General features: G+C 41.6%; 3 protein-coding genes across 3 annotated transcripts in view; 1 reads left to right on the plus strand and 2 right to left on the minus strand.

The window, feature by feature from the left end:
* Positions 1-627: 627 nt before the first annotated feature.
* Positions 628-4,918, minus strand: LOC136425378 (uncharacterized). The gene is made up of 3 exons (XM_066414231.1): positions 4,240-4,918; positions 3,438-3,786; positions 628-1,694 (listed from the first exon to the last, which is right to left on the minus strand). Exons 1-3 carry the CDS (start codon positions 4,902-4,904, stop codon positions 1,626-1,628), a joined length of 1,083 nt encoding a protein of 360 aa, XP_066270328.1. The 5' UTR covers positions 4,905-4,918; the 3' UTR covers positions 628-1,625.
* A 2,887-nt stretch (positions 4,919-7,805) lies between these two features.
* Positions 7,806-13,029, minus strand: LOC136425562 (tripartite motif-containing protein 2-like). Its single transcript, XM_066414481.1, has 2 exons — positions 12,822-13,029; positions 7,806-10,518 (listed from the first exon to the last, which is right to left on the minus strand). Exon 2 carries the CDS (start codon positions 10,477-10,479, stop codon positions 8,620-8,622), a length of 1,860 nt encoding a protein of 619 aa, XP_066270578.1. The 5' UTR covers positions 10,480-10,518; positions 12,822-13,029; the 3' UTR covers positions 7,806-8,619.
* A 926-nt stretch (positions 13,030-13,955) lies between these two features.
* The window catches only part of LOC136425429 (uncharacterized), a 59,547-nt gene continuing 55,487 nt past the window's right edge, over positions 13,956-18,015 (plus strand). The window contains exons 1-3 of the mRNA XM_066414287.1: positions 13,956-14,080; positions 14,690-14,866; positions 16,076-16,187. Of these exons, the coding sequence (XP_066270384.1) occupies positions 14,730-14,866; positions 16,076-16,187 (249 nt within the window). The 5' untranslated portion in view covers positions 13,956-14,080; positions 14,690-14,729. The remainder of the gene's footprint in view (positions 14,081-14,689; positions 14,867-16,075; positions 16,188-18,015) is intronic.

Consider the following 18,015-nt stretch of genomic DNA (forward strand, 5'->3'; position numbering starts at 1 on the left):
ATAATATGTACTAATATATAGTATATATAATATTTGTTGAAAAATAAAAATGGTTATCAGGGTTATAGTCATAGATCATATGTATAATACAGTATCAATATGGATTATGATATATTGTGTATCCATGTACAATCATGGAATATAACTGACATAGCATCGTATATGATACACACAGTGATAGATCAATTTGATTTTGGAATACAGGGTTATAGATATTATATGTTTGATATGATACAAGTATAGATGTATAATATAATCATATATAATCATGGTATATACATAACGTTATAGATATATGAGATATATGTGGTGTCATAATAATCTTATAATTCTCTTAATTTTCAGCATACTTTTGCAAATATGTTGCTAGTGTAGAACAATTAAGATTCAAATCGCTCTCGTCCAGCGAGAGGTTAGTTCAAGTCAATCTATTTATTCTACTCGAAGTAAAAGACATCCTTTTCTTCGCTTTTCATTTGAACAACAACAAAACAAATACAATACAATACAATACACGATAAATACTAATGATAATAGATTAAAGGGTTAGAAAATTATAATGTCAGTTTGACTCTATAAAAAAACACAAATTATGAAAAGATTCAAAATGAACTGAACAGTGAAAATGAAAAGAAATGAAAATAATCTAAATGTTCTTGGGCTTGCAAACAAAAGAAAAGTTGTATGAAATATGTACTTAAGAGATTAACTTTAGGTGAGTCAAATATAACATTATATGAAAAAACAATGGGTTGTAATAGATTGCAGATTCATTATTCATTATATATATCATCAGTATTAGTTATTGTTGTTATTATTTACATTTATTAGTAGCGTGTTGCTATATTATGTGCATGGGTTACAATATATGCTGAATAAAGGTTTATTGAAAAATAATAATTTGTCTGAGTAGACGTGGTGGCTTTGTGGTTGTTGACTATGAATCTAAAGGATCAGGGTTCGATTCCCAAGAAGGTCCCAACGGTGTGATATTAAAAAGGGCACTTTTCACTGATTTAGATGTAAAATATGTATTTTTGTCTTTTTTTTAAACAAAATATGAAATCGACAATTACAAAAGCTCTAACAGTAGAGTACCATTGATGATAATCTACTAGCGGTTGCTTCTATAACAAACGAAAACACAAAGTATATGTATATGAATATGTGCACGTGTATAATAAACTGCAGCTTTTCTAAATACATTTGTATGATTTTTGGTTCATGCTATTTCCTCAGGTTCTTTGTAGAACATTTGTCAAAACTTACTTCTGAATATCACCTTACTAATTTTCTTGTGGATACGAAACTAAAGATTAAACACTCATTCACAATAATTCTCTCTAATTTTTTCTACCCATTCCTACATGAATTTGCTCTCCAATAATAACCAGTGGATATGTCTTTTGATATAACGTTATACAAATTCAACTGCAGTTTCCCAAATATTTCCGATATCAAGTGAGCTAGCGGACTTGGAAGCTTTGCTTTTAAGGAGGGAAAACAGTTGCTACTTGATATTTAGAGTCGCTATCGACAACCTTGATTTAGTATAATGATGCCTGTAGGTTAGTTACGTCCTCTAGCGGTAGTAGTTAGAATAGCATGTTATAACGCGTTGATTCTCACGGTTGAAGCTGTAGTCCTCCGGGCATGTTTGCTGTGCTGTGCTGTGCATTCTGAAACGTTGAGGTCTGGCGACCAGAAAGAGAAAAAAGTCAGTAAGTACTTGTAGATGTGGTCTCTACATAGAAGCAATTCAAACTAACTTGAATCCTATATTTAACTAGACTACATTGTTTGTATTTGACAACTTTTTGGTGTGGGGAGGGCGAACTCTAACACCGTACTTACGACGTTATGACACCATACTATTGCCCGTTTTGCTTTTGTTTAGTTATCTATAAGTGGTAAGTGGTGCTATTGATATAATTTGTGTAACTTGAGTGTGACACCACTGCCCATTAATATTTTTTCCATATTTGATAAGATCAAATCATATCCATTGTCTTGGAACTGCCATTGTAATGCAGGTATAATTGCAAAACTGGCGAAAACCACAGCGGCGAAATCATACTTCATATTCATGAGAAAGCCGCCTGTATTTCTAGTTATCATGCATATGGAATTTACTCCGACAAATTGGTTCTAGAGATGATTAGTTTGGTGGCGGTTGCCCTGGCAACGCTGGGTAAACATAGACTCGTCTTTCGTCAACATTGCGTAAACAATTGCCACACAAAAGACGTGAAACTGTAAAAATAGCAGGTTATATCGATGATAAATGTAAGATATATTCTCTATGATCTATCCTTTCTGAGAAAATTATACATTTTGAATTTTCATATTCTTAACGGAATTACGAAATATGTACAATTTTAGGGTTGGGACTGAATTTTCACTACATTTTTATCAAGTTAAAAAAATAATAAGTATCTTGACTTTCTTTTTCCAAATTTGCATATATTCGCCCCAAGATACAGAAAAAAAACATATATACATTCGCTTCCCCTGAGGAATTTGCATGTACAGAGAATTCGGCAATGCATAAATCATGCTGATTAGGAACCACGAGAAGAGACCTCGGACCAGCCTAGATACAGGGACTTTCAAAATCAGGATCGTGGGAGGGTGTTATAATGGACAACATGCACATTAGGAGGTTCACGAAAATACGTTACAAACCAAGAGTATACGTAGAACTGTACAAGATGTGGAATGTTTATGTTTATGTTTACAACCTTCCTTGATGATTCTTCCAGGTCCATCTCTAACAGTATCGTCTCTTTTTTTTCTTCTTAAAGCCATGTTAATTTGATTACAAGGATGACATCCTCTGGGAACCCCAAAGCTAATGCGAGCGTGCAAAAAATGTTGGCAAAAAAGTACCTTCATTATGAAATCAACGTGGTCAGGAAAGTTTTGAAAATGACTAGACACACCGAGTATGGTATACTGAATAATAGATTCTTCACGTGTCTTCTTTCACATCTTTTTGACTTTGGAAATGACTTTGGCATTCTACAACGTTAGTATCCGTTTTCAGATATTTTTTGCAATTCACGGGATATATTTGCTCATTTTGCAGCTGCTTTATACGATTTAAAGTATGGTCGAAAACCTCTTTTTTTCGAAACCTACGGAAATGTATGCGCGTGTGGATGTCATCCATATACTCGAATCAACATGGCCTTACGTTACGTTCAACGTGGGTAACCAACAATAAATGAAGTGTTTGTATGTCCTTATAACTAAAACAATTAATAAACTGTGACAAATATCTGTTTTTGTTTCATTTATGTATGTATGTTGATGCTATGTCTTTACTATATTTATATTTTTGAGTAGAAGGCTTAATATAATCAATTGTGCTTTTTGCCTGATAATCTCAAAATACATATGAATAGAATATAATATAAACAAATCTTTTTGCTCACCGAGAATCGCAGAATAAGGCAGACGATCCCAGCTACAAACAGCAACAGGAACAGAAAGAGGAAGAAGAAATGTCCATTATTTTTCGACTGGACGACATCTTCCTCCACGGCCGCCATGTTGATTCTGTCCTCTAAAACCATTTCGGCCCCGCCGTGGTCAGGAATGACTTCATACTGGTTGTTTTCCTCAGAGCCGTTACCATGGCTACCTGCAGACGACTTAGAGTCATTCCAAGATGGCTGCCATTCTTGGGTTATGGCAGTCATGTTGGTAACCATGTAAGGCTCGCAAACGGACGGGTCGGTTGGCTTGGCGTGATGGTAGGCGTGATTTTCGGGGTCTGTTTCCCTGTTGGAAGATGATAAATGTTGTCAGAAACACATTTGTCTTGATTTGCTATTCAAATTACGATTCTGTCATAGTGTGCGGATAGTGTTCAGCACTAAGGACAGGCATGTTCACCTATGTTTAGATGGTATTCTACGCTGAGACAGATGTGTTAACCTGTGTGTGGATAGTGTTCAGCACCAAGGACAGACATGTTCGTCTGTGTGTGGATAGTGTTCAGCACCAAGGACAGACATGTTCAGCTCTATGTGTGGCTTGCATGAGTGTCCCCTCTATCTATCTCCCTCTCTCTCTGTCTCTCAATGTATTCGTGCGTGTGAATTTGTGTGTGTGTGTGTGTGTGTGTGTGTGTGTGTGTGTGTATGTGTGTGTGCGTGTTTGGGCGTGTGTGTGAAAGTGCTAAAATGTCAGTGTATATAAAACATAACGAGACATCCGGAGACATGGTCTTACCTGCAGTTCGTGGAATTCGCGTCCGACCCATCTTTCGTCCCCTGATCCGCTTGAGTCGTCACCGGCAGGCCCTCCTGTGCCGCCGCGATGTCCCTACCACACCGGCACACACACTGATGCGTACGCACAGGTAGTGTCGACGGGCTCTTCAAACCATCTTCACTCCCAACGTTTTTGTATCTGGACGTCCCCTCTGTTTCATGATCTTTATTTCTGTTCCTCCACTGGTAAGCAAAGTTCTTGCGCGAGTTGTACGGTTCGGTGTAGCGGTGCTCCTCGGCTAAGTCGTGAGAAGGGTTGCTTTGCAGAGCGTCGAGCGGGTCGACGTACGGAGTGTCCTCCCGGCGAGGTCGCGGGTGTGCCCGCCTGATTTCAGGCGAGCCCCGCATATAAAGGGTTTTGTTGGGAGCAAGTTTGTCGGCTTCTGCGAGCCTGCATTTCCCGCTACACTTAGGCCCCCTCCCCATGGACGTGTATAAGAAATGGTCAGCTATGTTTGGGACGCTAAGAAGACCGCTGTCTTTTCGTGAGCCATTTTTTCCTGGACAACATGCGGCGTCGCAGCCAACCTGGTCAGAATGCGGACAAGCGCTGGACGGCAGTTTAGGTGAGGGAGGGTGCACCTGAATCTCTGGGATGTCGAATCCTCCGCTGTTTGTGCCCATTTTTAAATTTCAACGGTTTTCCCACAGTTTCTGCTTTGCTAGTCTACAACTTCTCTGAGGACGATTTATAGGTGATCTTGTTGTGCCGTCGACGTGCTCAGTGTTCAAAAGACCTGGACGATACGGGTCCGTATTTTGGTACTCTCAACCGGCGTTGGTGTTCAGGTGGCGTTGAGACTCTACTCTGTCCCTTTGAAGCAAGTCCGTCCTAGTACAAGTCACAACCCGATAACACCCACGTTTTGTGGGTGTCAAGTTCTCCTACGATCGCCTACATGGAATGTAGACACGAACTACACATACAGCCACCCTTTTTCACACCTTCGCTGCCTCATTAACAACCCGAGCTGTGGTCTTCAAGCATTAAAACCAAAGCTTTTCTATTGGTTTGTCACCAGCCAATAGGATGGATGGCTTTGCTTTAAAATGATATCCATCTCTCCGATTGGCTGGTGAAAAAGAATGGGCGGAGCTTCTAGTAGTGAAGAGGACAAGCATGCAGACAATTACTGTTAGTGACGCATGTTTGCGGGAGTCTGCGTTATTTGGGTACTAGTTGGGGAAGATTGGATTGATTAGAATATCGCTGTCTGTTGTGGTTTTGGCTTGGTGTCCTTTTAAGTATAGGGTTGGGATAACAATTTGTGTGAAAAACTAGACACGAAAGAGATCTGGTATATATAATATATGTAAAATAAAGTAGGATGAATATATACAGTAGAATAGTAAATCAAAAATATATAGCTAACAAAAAACTGTGGTTGCCTACATCTATATTAAAGTACTACACGTCACTTCTAAAAAGATGCAGGCTTATATATGAGAATTCTGCTGGTTTTCATCGTCCTTTACTACCAAGACTTACATATCCTCCTTCTACGGTCACATTTGCATCGGTGCCCGTAGGGGGTGAAATCCTACTCTCCAAGCAGGGGTGGGGGGGGGGGGGTCCGGCTGGTTTCTGGCGTGATTCTAGCCGTAGAAAACCGACAAGTGTTTGTCTCGGTGTTAAAAACATCCGTGGACCCGCCCGTGTCCAAAAATAGCCCTGTAGTTGCAGGGCTAGGGTGTTCCACGGGGCCACGTAGGAGTAACTTCCGAAAGTGAGAAAAAACAGCCCTTAACGTACTCGGCGGGGCCCCCTTTTCCAATTGTGACCTAAGCATTAGTTTACGCTTGTTCCTGTACTACGTGTAGCACGTGCTGACCAACGTGCTTCCAGGCTAAGACCAATGCATAGCAAATCATTTCATAACAATGTAATCCTGAACTGGTCCACATGACAGCTGAATAAAACATTGTGTACATAGTGCTCTGTTTTTCCTTATGCACAAGTCCAGTAGTGCTGTTGTTCACCTTGTAGCTAGTGCCTAGTGGCACATAGGTCATATATAACCAACCCACTTACGATACAAAACGTGGTTCACTTTCCACTGCCTTCAAAAAAAAAGTCAAACCCAACCATACTCAACCATAGTTAACATAGAACTTTCACAGTAGACTTGATAACTATTTCGATTTCCATGTATCTCCATGTTCTTGTATGTCTGCCTTTGGGCATGAACTTACAATAAAATTATATATTTCTGAAGCATGGTATAATCTTTTTCAAAGGGTTGGGTTGCTAGCTCTTTTCCCTTTAACTGTAACGTGCTCAAAACGTCGAGCTCCTTTTCCAGAAAGCATTTGTTTAGATCGGTGTATAAATTATATAAGTAATCGCGTCGAGTACTTATATAATTTATACACCGATCTAAACAAATGCTTTCTGGAAAAGGAGCTCGACGTTTTGAGTCGGTCCCTTGAAGCGGGGAATATTGTTTACAGACGTTGGGCGTTGAAGACATTTTTTCTCCGGAACCTTCCGTGGCTTTAGGCAACTTTTTCCCGGATGTAGCCATTGTGTGCCGATATACAGGAAATTGGTCTAAATATCTGACCAAGAACAAAGGGCTATAGTCATATTTTGTACCTCTAAGGGGCTGCTATTTATAAAGATATTCCTACGAGGTTCATGATTATGTAATTGTTCCTGGAACGTAGCTTTTTACTCCGAAAACGAACCGTTTGAGGACACAAACTGTGTACAGTCATAAAGGTATATGTCTAAGAAGATTGAGGATAAATAAAAACAATGGTCACCTTATGAAATTCATAACCCTTTAGAATATACCGCACTTCAAATGTTCTTTTTGTCCCGTGTTATGTAACATATCCTTCGAACCTATTTGAGGGCACAAACAGTGTACTGTCATAAAGGTATATGTCTAAAAAGATTGATGAATAAATAAAAACAATGGTCATCTTATGAAATTCATAACCCTTTAGAATATACCGCACTTCAAATGTTCCATTTGACCCGTGTTATGTAACATATCCTCCGAACTTATGAAATATTGTGAAGCTTAGGTTTGAAGGAAGAAGGCTCATAGCTCAGAAAAATGATCGAGTTGTTTGTGATTTTTTTGAGCAGCCTCCTTTATATTTGCATATTCAGTCACGGATAGAGATATCCTGTAGCTGAGCTGGTAGCAGCCTCACTGTTGAGCTCCTGGTTCGAATTACAGTAGTTGGTTTGACTCCGGTTCAAATCATGGGAAGAGCATCTCGGTTGGGGCTGCACCCGTCTTTCGGAAGGGACGTAAAATGGGGGTCTCGTGTTCGAGGAGGTGCCTAGAGCATGTTAAACGGGATGGGCTAACAACCCCTCCCTGTAAAGATATACCCTGCTACTGAAACAGCAAGGACACATTCTGGCCTATGTGCCACTGGGTGAACAACATTTAGTCACGGCCGTAATACATAGAGTCTGGGATATCTGACTACTAGTATTAATCTTAAAAGTTAATATTTCTGCATGAAAGAAAGTAATACGAATAAACCATGATTAATCAAAAGCTACAGAAGGCATGTATTTTTTAATTGAGACGTGTAACTTGTACATTGATGATTCTCAAACAATGTTTTGGATTAGATAGCTTGAGTTCTCATATTTACATAGTTTAGCTAGCTTCATAAGCTCCAAGCGTCTATCCTAGCACGATTCAAAAGTGTTGAATATTACAGAATACCTTGAGAACAAGCTTCCATGCACTGAGCTACATACTTCCTGCAATTCTAAGCATTAAACATTGAGATATATGGCGTAAACTTAAATTTATTTGCTATCTTATGATTAGCTTATTGAGACCCCACGTTTGCTAAATCTAAACGTTGTTCTAAACCTTCTCTCCCTTTATTGCAGCATATTTGGTCCTCATTATGGTGAAATATATACTATTGGCGTGTGCGTTTGTAATTCTTGCACCTTTGAATGGTAATACTGCAACAACACCTATATTGCACACTATCTGATATTGCTCTGTAATATATAGTTTTTCGGAGACAGGACGCTTTAGAAAGAGAAGTGTTTGTGGTAGGAATATGCTGGAATGCACCTCAGTTGTGTGATCATTATATGCTTCATTTTGCCTATAAGGTTTGCGCTGATGACCCATACCCTGTACAAGTGCTTTCTTGTGAGAAGTGTGATTTGAATACTGTGAAATGACCGTTAACGTTCCAACACCAGCTTATTGACTTATTGAATTCTGAACGCCAAAAAGGCACTATGATTATTAGTTTAGGCGAAAACAGTGTATATTTCAGTTTCTTATGACGGTAACGTTACAGTTAAACTGTTGCAGTTCCACAAATGTGACAACTTCTTTGAGTCCTACGCACGGTCATGCTCTATCAGGAACACGCATTTCTTCCCATCATCCGTCACGGCAATCTTCCCGTCGTCCACCGCGGCGACGCAGTTTGGAAACTCCAGCCCGTCCGACCTTGACGCCAGCACCCGTGCGAAGTTTCCCGAGGCATCGAACATCTGAACCCGCCCGTTTCTCTCGTCCGCTACGATGATGTTTCCGCGAGAGTCCACGCACACCCCTCCCGGGTGGTTTAGCTGACCCCCTCGCTCTCCAGGCGAACCAAACGTGAAACGAACGTGACCTTCAGGGTCGAAGACCTTGACGCAGCTGTACCACCAGTCCGCCATGACGATATCCCCGTTCGGAGCCACAGCGATGGAGTCCAAGCAGATGGGGGGTGGGGCGTTGTGTTCCAGGTTGCATCCAAACGTGCTCATTTGTCGTTCACCGTCACGTGACATGATGACGACCATGCGCAGTTCTGTGTCCAAGATGGCGATGTTTCCGGTGGCGGTGTGACAGGAGACACCGTGGGGCCTGCGAAGCCCTGAACCGAGCTGGAAGAGATGTCGTCCCTTGTCACTCAACACCTTGACGATCTTCTTATCCCTGCCAGTATTGCAGGGAACGGTGCACTGCAGATAAATCCTACCGGACCGGGAGTCTATCGCAAGCCTTCCGGGGCTCACTTTCCCGCGGTCGTTGAGATTGACATTTCGAACGAAACGGCCATTTTGGTCGAACACTTGAATCACTTGCTTGGCCCAATCAGAGACGAGAATCTTCTTGTCGGAGGTGACAGCCAATCCTGACGGTTCTTCCAGAGCGCCTTGTCCGCATTCCGGTCCACCGACTCGAACAACTCGGCTTGTTGAGGCAACTCTGTTGGAAGGGGTCTTCGGGAAAAGTAGGTGTTGCCCACCCATTCTGAGCTGCCCAGAGTCCCTGTAACTTTTAGTCCTTCCTTTAACTCGCTTGTCAGGGATGCTAGGTACTTTGACCTCGCCGAGTTCAGTTGGCCACACTTCTAGCGGGGTAAAACTGATCTTCGGAGTTTCAATCGTCGTCGAAGCTTGCTTGATGTCATCCGCATTCTGGCGTAATGTCGTCAAAACTTCTACCCCTCTGAGGACTTCATCCAAGTTTCCTTCATCTGTGGTAGCTTTTACTTTATCCAGCATGGTAGAGACGTCAATGATAGCGATTCTCATTCTTTCACGCTCCTCGAGGAAAAGAGACTGCGTTTCTTCTGTCACCTTCGCCGTCTTATCTAGTAGTTGTCGTTCTTTTTGTCTTATAATGTCACACCATGCCTGCGCACAGTCACGGATCTCTGCCTCAACTTTTCCTTTGGTCGCCATGATCTTTCTCCCCTCCTCCTCCGTCTTTTCCAGTTGCGTTTTCATGCTGTCTACTTGCTCCGTCACCGCCTGTCGGAGAGAGTGCATCTCCTCGCGTTTGGCTGCGAGCAGCTCTTTGAACTTGGTGACTCGATGCCCGTTGTGGCTCTCCACAATACACTCGTCACAAATGGGATGCTTGCAGTTTTCGCAAAACCAGCGCTTCTTCTCTTCCGCATGCACGGCGCATTTTTCTTCCCCGCTCGGAGCACCCTTCTTCTTCTTCTTGCTCAACTCCTCTTTGATGTTCGACAGCCAGAAGTTGTCAGGGAGACCGTCGATGCCGCTAGCGGACGGTAGGAAGACGGTCCGGCGGCAGTTGGGGCAGGGGAAGCTGGTGCGCCGAGCGGCGTACTGGGCCAGACAGTCCCGGCAGAAGGTGTGAAGACACGAGAGCGCCTTGGGGTTGGTAAAGGCGTCCAGACAGATCCCACATCTTAGGAACTCAGGGCCTAGAGAGATCCGACGATTGTCCTCCATGGCTTTGTTATTTTATTGGGTTGCTGGAAAACTCGGCACCTGTACGAAAAATTGAAAAACCCAGGTCGTTAAAACGGCGTTGGTGAAATTGTTGTGATGTTTGCACTATGCTATGAAAAGATTCGCTCGCTCACTCACTCACTCACTCACTCACTCACTCACTCACTCACTCACTCACTCACTCACTCACTCACTCACTCACTCACTCACTCATCCACTTACCCGCTCACTCATTCTTCTATTAGCTCACTCACTCATTTAATCACTCACGCATTCAAGGAAACATTGATTCCCAATGAATAATTCTTGTAGCCAATGACAGGAACATTGTAATGCTCAAGTATACAGCTGTTTGATATAAATGATGATGAACAATATGCAGTGCGCACTGAGGGATTGTAAATACATGTAGAATGAACTACGTTGAACATTGTTCTCTTTTAAACCGCCCCTGCTAGAATGGACTCGTCTTAACCTCCTAGCAGATCTTTCGCTGGCAAGACAGTATCCATGGTCCAATGCACTATCTATTTGCTACCGCAGGTAAATAGATATTGTTTCTATTTGCCTGCGGTGGCAAATGGATATTGTTTTGACCCATGTATACTGTCTTGAAACAGTCCCTTGTTCCTAAATTTAGAAAGTTGGAAAACGATTTTCAGGTCGCACGGGTTTTCAATAATGCATGACGCGCTTTGTGAATCCATGTATGTGATGACCACAATGTTTACATTTCCGGAAACACACTGTATGCTGTTAATCTCCAAGCAGATGTCAGGGGAGGCGAAATCGTTACGTTTTCATGTCTGCCATTTTCTTTGGTATACCGCCTTCTCAGTACGTAACAGAAAATGGCAGATAAGAAAATGTGACCTTCCCCTATATCTGCTTGGAGATTATTTTGTAACCACTACACGTTTAAACACATAAATCGTCTGGAAGAAGTCAGACACTCCTTGAATTTGAACTTGAATAGTTTAACCAGTGTAACCGTCCTAGGACGTGACACACCAGCTTGGTATGCACGAAGTTGTTACAAATGTTGGATGGAATAATCCAGAATCACATCGTATTTTATACACAACAATCTATAGAATATGGTAATATCTCCAGAAGGAATAGAGTCCTTCAGTTGGATACATCTTGTTGTATTATTACAGTCAGTAGGTACCAATCTGAGTAATGAGACTGTTGCAGTCATTCTATACAAAGGCGAATATTCTGAATGCTCTATTTTGCATCAAAGTCATACCGACTACCAACTGTTTTAATTGTTGCACTGAAGTTAAAACAGCAATACTAAAAACTATACGTTTGCTGGGGGGGGGGGGGGTTCAGGAGTGTGTGTCCAGTGACGTCAGTATCATAATTCAAAGTGTGTATAGTACCGTCTTCTTTTAGTTTGGTGTACGGAATTCGAAGGTTACAGGTCAGATACCTTAGAGTTTTTATAAGCAAAAACAACGTAACCTAAAATGGATAAGAAAAACAAATTGAACCAATACACTTTTGATATACATTTATGAGGGGCCATTTTTTTCCTGAGGGTCTGTCACATTTTAGTAACATGTAGGGTAGAGAGGAAACAGCAACACTTGGACCACCCGGTACTTATTTCCGCCTATAGCTAGTCTATAGATAAGCAGAAGTAAAAATATGACTGCAGCTAAGGACAGTTCATACTTTGTCATCCTGCCTTGTCTTACCCATATATATTATATGTCCTTGTATCAATGATTTGACAAAAATCAAGCCCCCTCCCGCCGCAAGTCTACTGGTGGCCAGAGTATCTCCAAGCAGATATTGGGAGGATAGACTGTTGCACAATCTCTCGGGGATTCTAGAAGCTCGATTTAATCAGGCTATCGGGAGGAAAGATTGTAATCATTTACGTGACTGACCTGTTGTTGTGACACCCCTCTATGAATGACTACACTATCTTCCCTCCCTATATTTGCTGGAGACTATTCATTTAGGTGCTAAACGTCTATAATGGTATATAGATTTCCGCAGAAAGCTAGCTTGGATGCAAAATTGTTTCTAGGGCATACACAGACCAACTCCTCGGCTCTAGGGCCAACATGCCCCCAATGAAATTCTACAACAGCCCCCTGAGTTAGACCCTGAGAACGATAAATATTAAAGAGATCGGGGGTCTGGAATCAAGGCGTACAGAAAGCTTGCTAGTCGTAGAAAGCAACATCGAGGGACCATATGGTATGTAAAACCGTCCACATACATTTTGAGTCCTTCAAAAGCTAGACTTCAAAGTCGCAATGATTTAGACGGTTGCTAATCACTAATCACTGACCATTTCTGACCCCGACAAGTAATATACCCACCTGTCAATCTCCTCAGTTGACCTGGACGCAGTCTCAAACTAAAACGTGAACTTTTGGACTCCAAACTTTCCTCAGTAACACACGTTTGTTTCGGACAACGTTACAACATGCAACATTGTCAGTGAATTTTAAAAACCGGAACTGGCGAGTCTTGGATCGTTCTCTAACCGTCGCGGATGTCGTGGACAATAGGACAACACGGGTGGGAGTGACCTCATTCTTGGACGCGACCATTTATACGGGACAAAGGAGGGGCGGATTCAAAATGTCAACTATTGTGCTCCAGTAAATGAATACTGTGTACACGTCAACGCTATGTATGAGCTTTTAACAGAAATATACAGGTTTCAGTATGCATTTATGAGGAAATTTACAATTCGCAATGATGATAAAAAATATTCTATGGTGTGCGTCCCCCGTAAGGTGTACGTGGACACGTCGGGTTCTCAGGTAATCCTCTACCTTACCGGTTTATGCCCTCAGGCGTAACCTGTCTGGTGAACACAAGAGCGGGAAAAGTCATGGGGGAAGGGGAGGGGGGCATATCATAATGAATGAATGAATGAATGAAAAACCTTAATTGCATATCCCTTATATCTAGATATGCTCTATGAAATAAAAACACATACTGATCGTGGATGTATTCACAAAATTAGAAACATAAACAGAAGGAAAGTGTGTGTTTTGCACGGCTAATGGAATAGTGAATACAACAAACGGTTTGAAATTCAAACCACGTAGATCCTCTTCGAGGTATGCAAATATTCAGATAACTCCGCTATCTACCTCCTGATCGCTTTAAAATTTCAAGGTTGTTATACAGGTATGCTCTAGATGCCTCAACCTTGATAGGCCAGAGTATGCGGTCCCAAAACCCAGTTTAATTTTTGTAGAACTATTTAGTGATTTGTTGAACCTTTCTGATCACTTAGATTTCATTATAAAGGCAAATTTCTTGCTAAATTTTTATATCTATCGCACGCTCGCACTAGTTTTGGGGCTTCCTGTGGTTGTCCTCGATCAACATGGCCCAATGACCAAAAACAATGGGCTTGGACAGGACTAAGCAAATATATCGCATCTCGCTAGATGTCGCTGTTTACCGTGAAGTCACAAGAGTTCGTTGACCTTTGCCCTTAGTCACCATAGTTCCCAAACAACATGATGGCGGCCACCGGCTGAGTTTCGGCGGGATTTCCAGAAGTTTTCGCCGATTTTAACCCCAAAGATCACCGCTTAAGGACTTATCTTATTCTAAGGTGAATAATCTGTGTGTAATAAATAATTTCTATATCATAATGCACGACAAACGTGTAGAATTTAATGTCGGAACCGCCGAAAATTGTGCAAGTCGTTGTATGAATATATGGCGGTCTAAATTATGATGCTTTAACTTTTCCACAATATATATGCGATGTTTGTGTTTATTTACAATCGTAGTAATGTTTTCCGATGTTCTGCTCAAGAATTGCTACAGAGAGACCATATGCATGTGCTCTCTGGGGGTTTATACCTATTTTGAAACGTCACATTTTTATAAACAAACAAGAGCTTTCTACCACCAAGAAATCGTGACCACAGCTTGTCCAGAATATATCAAAGCCGGAAATTCTGCTACAGTACCTAGGAAAGCAGCCAGGGAGCCCAAAATCCAATCATTTCCAGTCTTTGTCACAACCTACCATCACACCAAATATGAAACTGTTCTTGAGCTATCTTGTTACCAACAGACACACACACACACAAACACACACACACAAACACTCACACAAACACACACACACAAACACACACACACACAAACGCTGCTGAAAAAATAATATCTATTTTTCATTCATGTAGTAATAAATTTGCAATCGTCTGTCCAGGTTTTTTTCTACAAGAGAGAGAGACAAGTTTGACATCACCATGCCGATCCACAAGGTGCCCATTGTGCACAAGTTCGGGATCATTTCCCACTCCCAGCGTGTTGAGCTACAGGAGAGACTCCTCAGACAGAGTCTGGATCAGACCGTCAGCACACATCGCATGCAGACAGTCAACAGGTACGGTTGTTTCTTTGTTTTTACATCTTGCACCTTATACATTATTATTATCAATCCTCTCATTTCAGGCACAATCTGTATAGGCGGTATAACTGCCCTTCGGCGTAACACACCAGCTTCACAGGCACGCAGGGCGGCAGTAGCTGAAGAGATCATGAGGACAATTCGACCCTTTACCAACATCTCCCGATCAACTTGGCCCAACACCCTGTTCAACAAGGCTAGGGTTAGGTTTTTGGGTCAGAGTAAGGGTTACGGTGTTGGGCTAAGTTGGTCTGATTAGCCATAGGCCGAGTTGGTAAAGGACCGAAGCGTCTGGCATCCGTAGCTGAATACATTACACTGAATGACTGGTTACACCTAACCTTTGCATTTCTAACTGTAATAGTTGTTTAAAGCTATCTAATGAGCATGCTGTTTCTGTACTTTATGGTAGAGGCCTCAAGGAATGGCCCTTGCAAATGTCCTGCAGTCTGTTCACTATATTTACTAAGTAATAGCTAGACATCAGCCAATCAGATACTTCCCCTCCTGTTGTTGGAAGGAAAGTTGCCAGCAATTCAGTCAGTAGACAATATATGATGGGGGGGTCCCCTGTATTCATAGTAAGTTTCAACTTCATACCCTGTTTCTACAGGGTTTTAGCCTGGGTACCTTCCTCCGTAGTAACCGCTGGCTCAATCTTTTTGCTTGCTAACCACGGATAATCTGCCTGCTAATCCATGGTCAGCAAGTGAAAAGATTGAGCCATTGGTTACTACGGAGGATGGCACTCAGGCTAAAGGGGCTTAGTTTAAAGGAAACCCAAGCAAGATTAGGGCCCAAAAATTGGATTTTGAAATAAAGTCAATTTATATAGTCATTTCTATTCACATGATTAGTTCAAACAGCACTATCGCAATGCAATGTATAGTGACATCCTTGATGCAAAAATATGACGTTGTTGTGATGTGAGAACTCACCGAAAATCGTTGCAGGGATTTTGTTAGGCTCACGAAACTAAGGGTTCATTGTACGGCTTGTTTTTGTGCGGTTTTAAAAGCTCAAAGTGTGAAGTTATTATACAAATGTGCTAAACAGTCTAAGTAAATGTAACTATCATGAAAATTTCAGCATTTTTTTATTTCCATTTTTTTGCCCTAATAATTTGCTTTGGTTGCCTTTAACTTTAAGAAATAAAACTCTACAGTCCTTGCCTGTCTTTTCCAGAAACCCCCTAGAAGTGACAGAAGGTTTTATCCACCAGTACAACGATGCCACAGACTACAAGGAGAAGGAGAGGCTGGACGACAAGGCCAGGAAAATGCTGCTCAGGATCAGGGTAAGGGTTAGGCTTAGGAAAATAATATCGTGGTTCTGGCAGGGCTCAAAATTCATTTTTGGAAATAGATGCACAGACGCCCCTACGACCACTGAGGTCATGGGTCATGAGTGAGTGAGTGAGCACAAGTGCACCACCCAACCCAAAAATGTAGGTGATCAGGAAGAATTTTGGGTGCACAACTTAGAATAAAGTTGAATGTCAGCAAAACATAATTAACAGCGAGCAGATTAATATTGGAATGAGCAGAGCACTTTGGACTAATGCTTCTAACCATTTACAGCTTAAAGGTACATATCCAATATTTTGTGTAACACTTCTCTGTTACACAACGGATCATAATGACCCCCAGCGGGGGTCTTCACGCTTCGTTGAAAATGAAGAAATCTCAAGATTTATTCCAATGATCTCAAGACTTTATGTTTAATCTTGAGATTTTATGAGACATTCTTGAGATTTTATGAGACATTCTTGAGATTTTCTATAGACATCTCAAGATGTTTCATAAAATCTCAAGATGAAAAAGAAAAAGTCTTAAGACTTTTCCGAGTTGCTTTCAGGACATCTCAAGATTTTTTATAGCATCTCGAGATGCTTTGAAAAAAATCTCAAGATGTAACATGCTTCATCTCAAGATGTCTCTTAAAAAATCTCAATATTGTTTAAAACATCTCAAGATTGATGAAGCAATCTTTAAAGAAATGTTGAAATTGCTTTGTACTACTGATATATATCAATATGAAAAGCACTCAGACTGGTTCAGTTGTTATATTGGGTGTTAATTGAGACCGTTTCAACAGGGTTTTGTACTTTTGATGGGAAAAACTGAACGGTCACATTGCTATGCTGGTTAAGCCACACTATTCACATACAACCCGTGAATGGCATATCCGTCATATCATTTTTGAGGGATCAACAGAGACATTTGCCATGCACTGAAGAGATGGAGGTATTGATTTTTCCCCCACTATTGCTACATCCTTTACATCAGATAAAAGGTGAAAATCGTAGGGACAGCTGTCAGAGTGAAATTCGATTGTGATGTATGGAAAACTGTTTATTCACAACATTGCATGGCTCCCAACGTGATGAGAGAGATGGAAGTCATTGCCACTTAATACAGTGGGGCATCACTGGGTAGCTTTAAAGAACACTTGAACTACATTTTGATGTAATATATATAACCAGTTGCCACACTAGCCTACTAAGCTGATGCAAAATAGAAGATACAGTATATATACCAGGCTTGAAATTCTCGAACACATTCCAGAACAAGGAGGCGAGCAGAACAGTACCCTGGCTCCCGGGGATCGAATCCAGGTACGCTAGTTCACAGGCCACACGCCTTAACCAATAGGCCAAAATGTCAGGACCTGTTAGACTGGTCAGTTGGAGGCGCTTTAACTACTGTTACACAACTCCCGTGTTATTGGATTCGTCCTTAAATCTCCGAGTTCGACATCCCTGTGCAGCACATTTTGTCATTACTCACAGGGTCGGTGTGGGAACCACCGAAACACAGAGGCGAGTAGAACAGTCTCCTCGCTTCCGAGGACTGAACCCGGGCGCGCTAGTCCACAGGCCTTAACCGCTAGGCTAAAAGGTTCGGACCAGTTTGACTGGTCAGTTAGTGGCGCTTGAACCACACTGTTACAGGCCGTTATGACTTCTCGCGAAACATGGACCGATTGACCTCGAAACAACTTTGTTGGTTGCGGAATGGCGTCTCGACATCAGGTATGCATCTCGTTTGTCGATACGACTTGATTTGGCCGAGAGAGACGAAAAAAGCTTTTTTCGCTAAAAAATGACCTTTCGCGAAACATGG

This window comes from Branchiostoma lanceolatum, chromosome 19 (assembly GCF_035083965.1).
Source record: "Branchiostoma lanceolatum isolate klBraLanc5 chromosome 19, klBraLanc5.hap2, whole genome shotgun sequence".
NCBI lineage: Eukaryota > Metazoa > Chordata > Leptocardii > Amphioxiformes > Branchiostomatidae > Branchiostoma > Branchiostoma lanceolatum.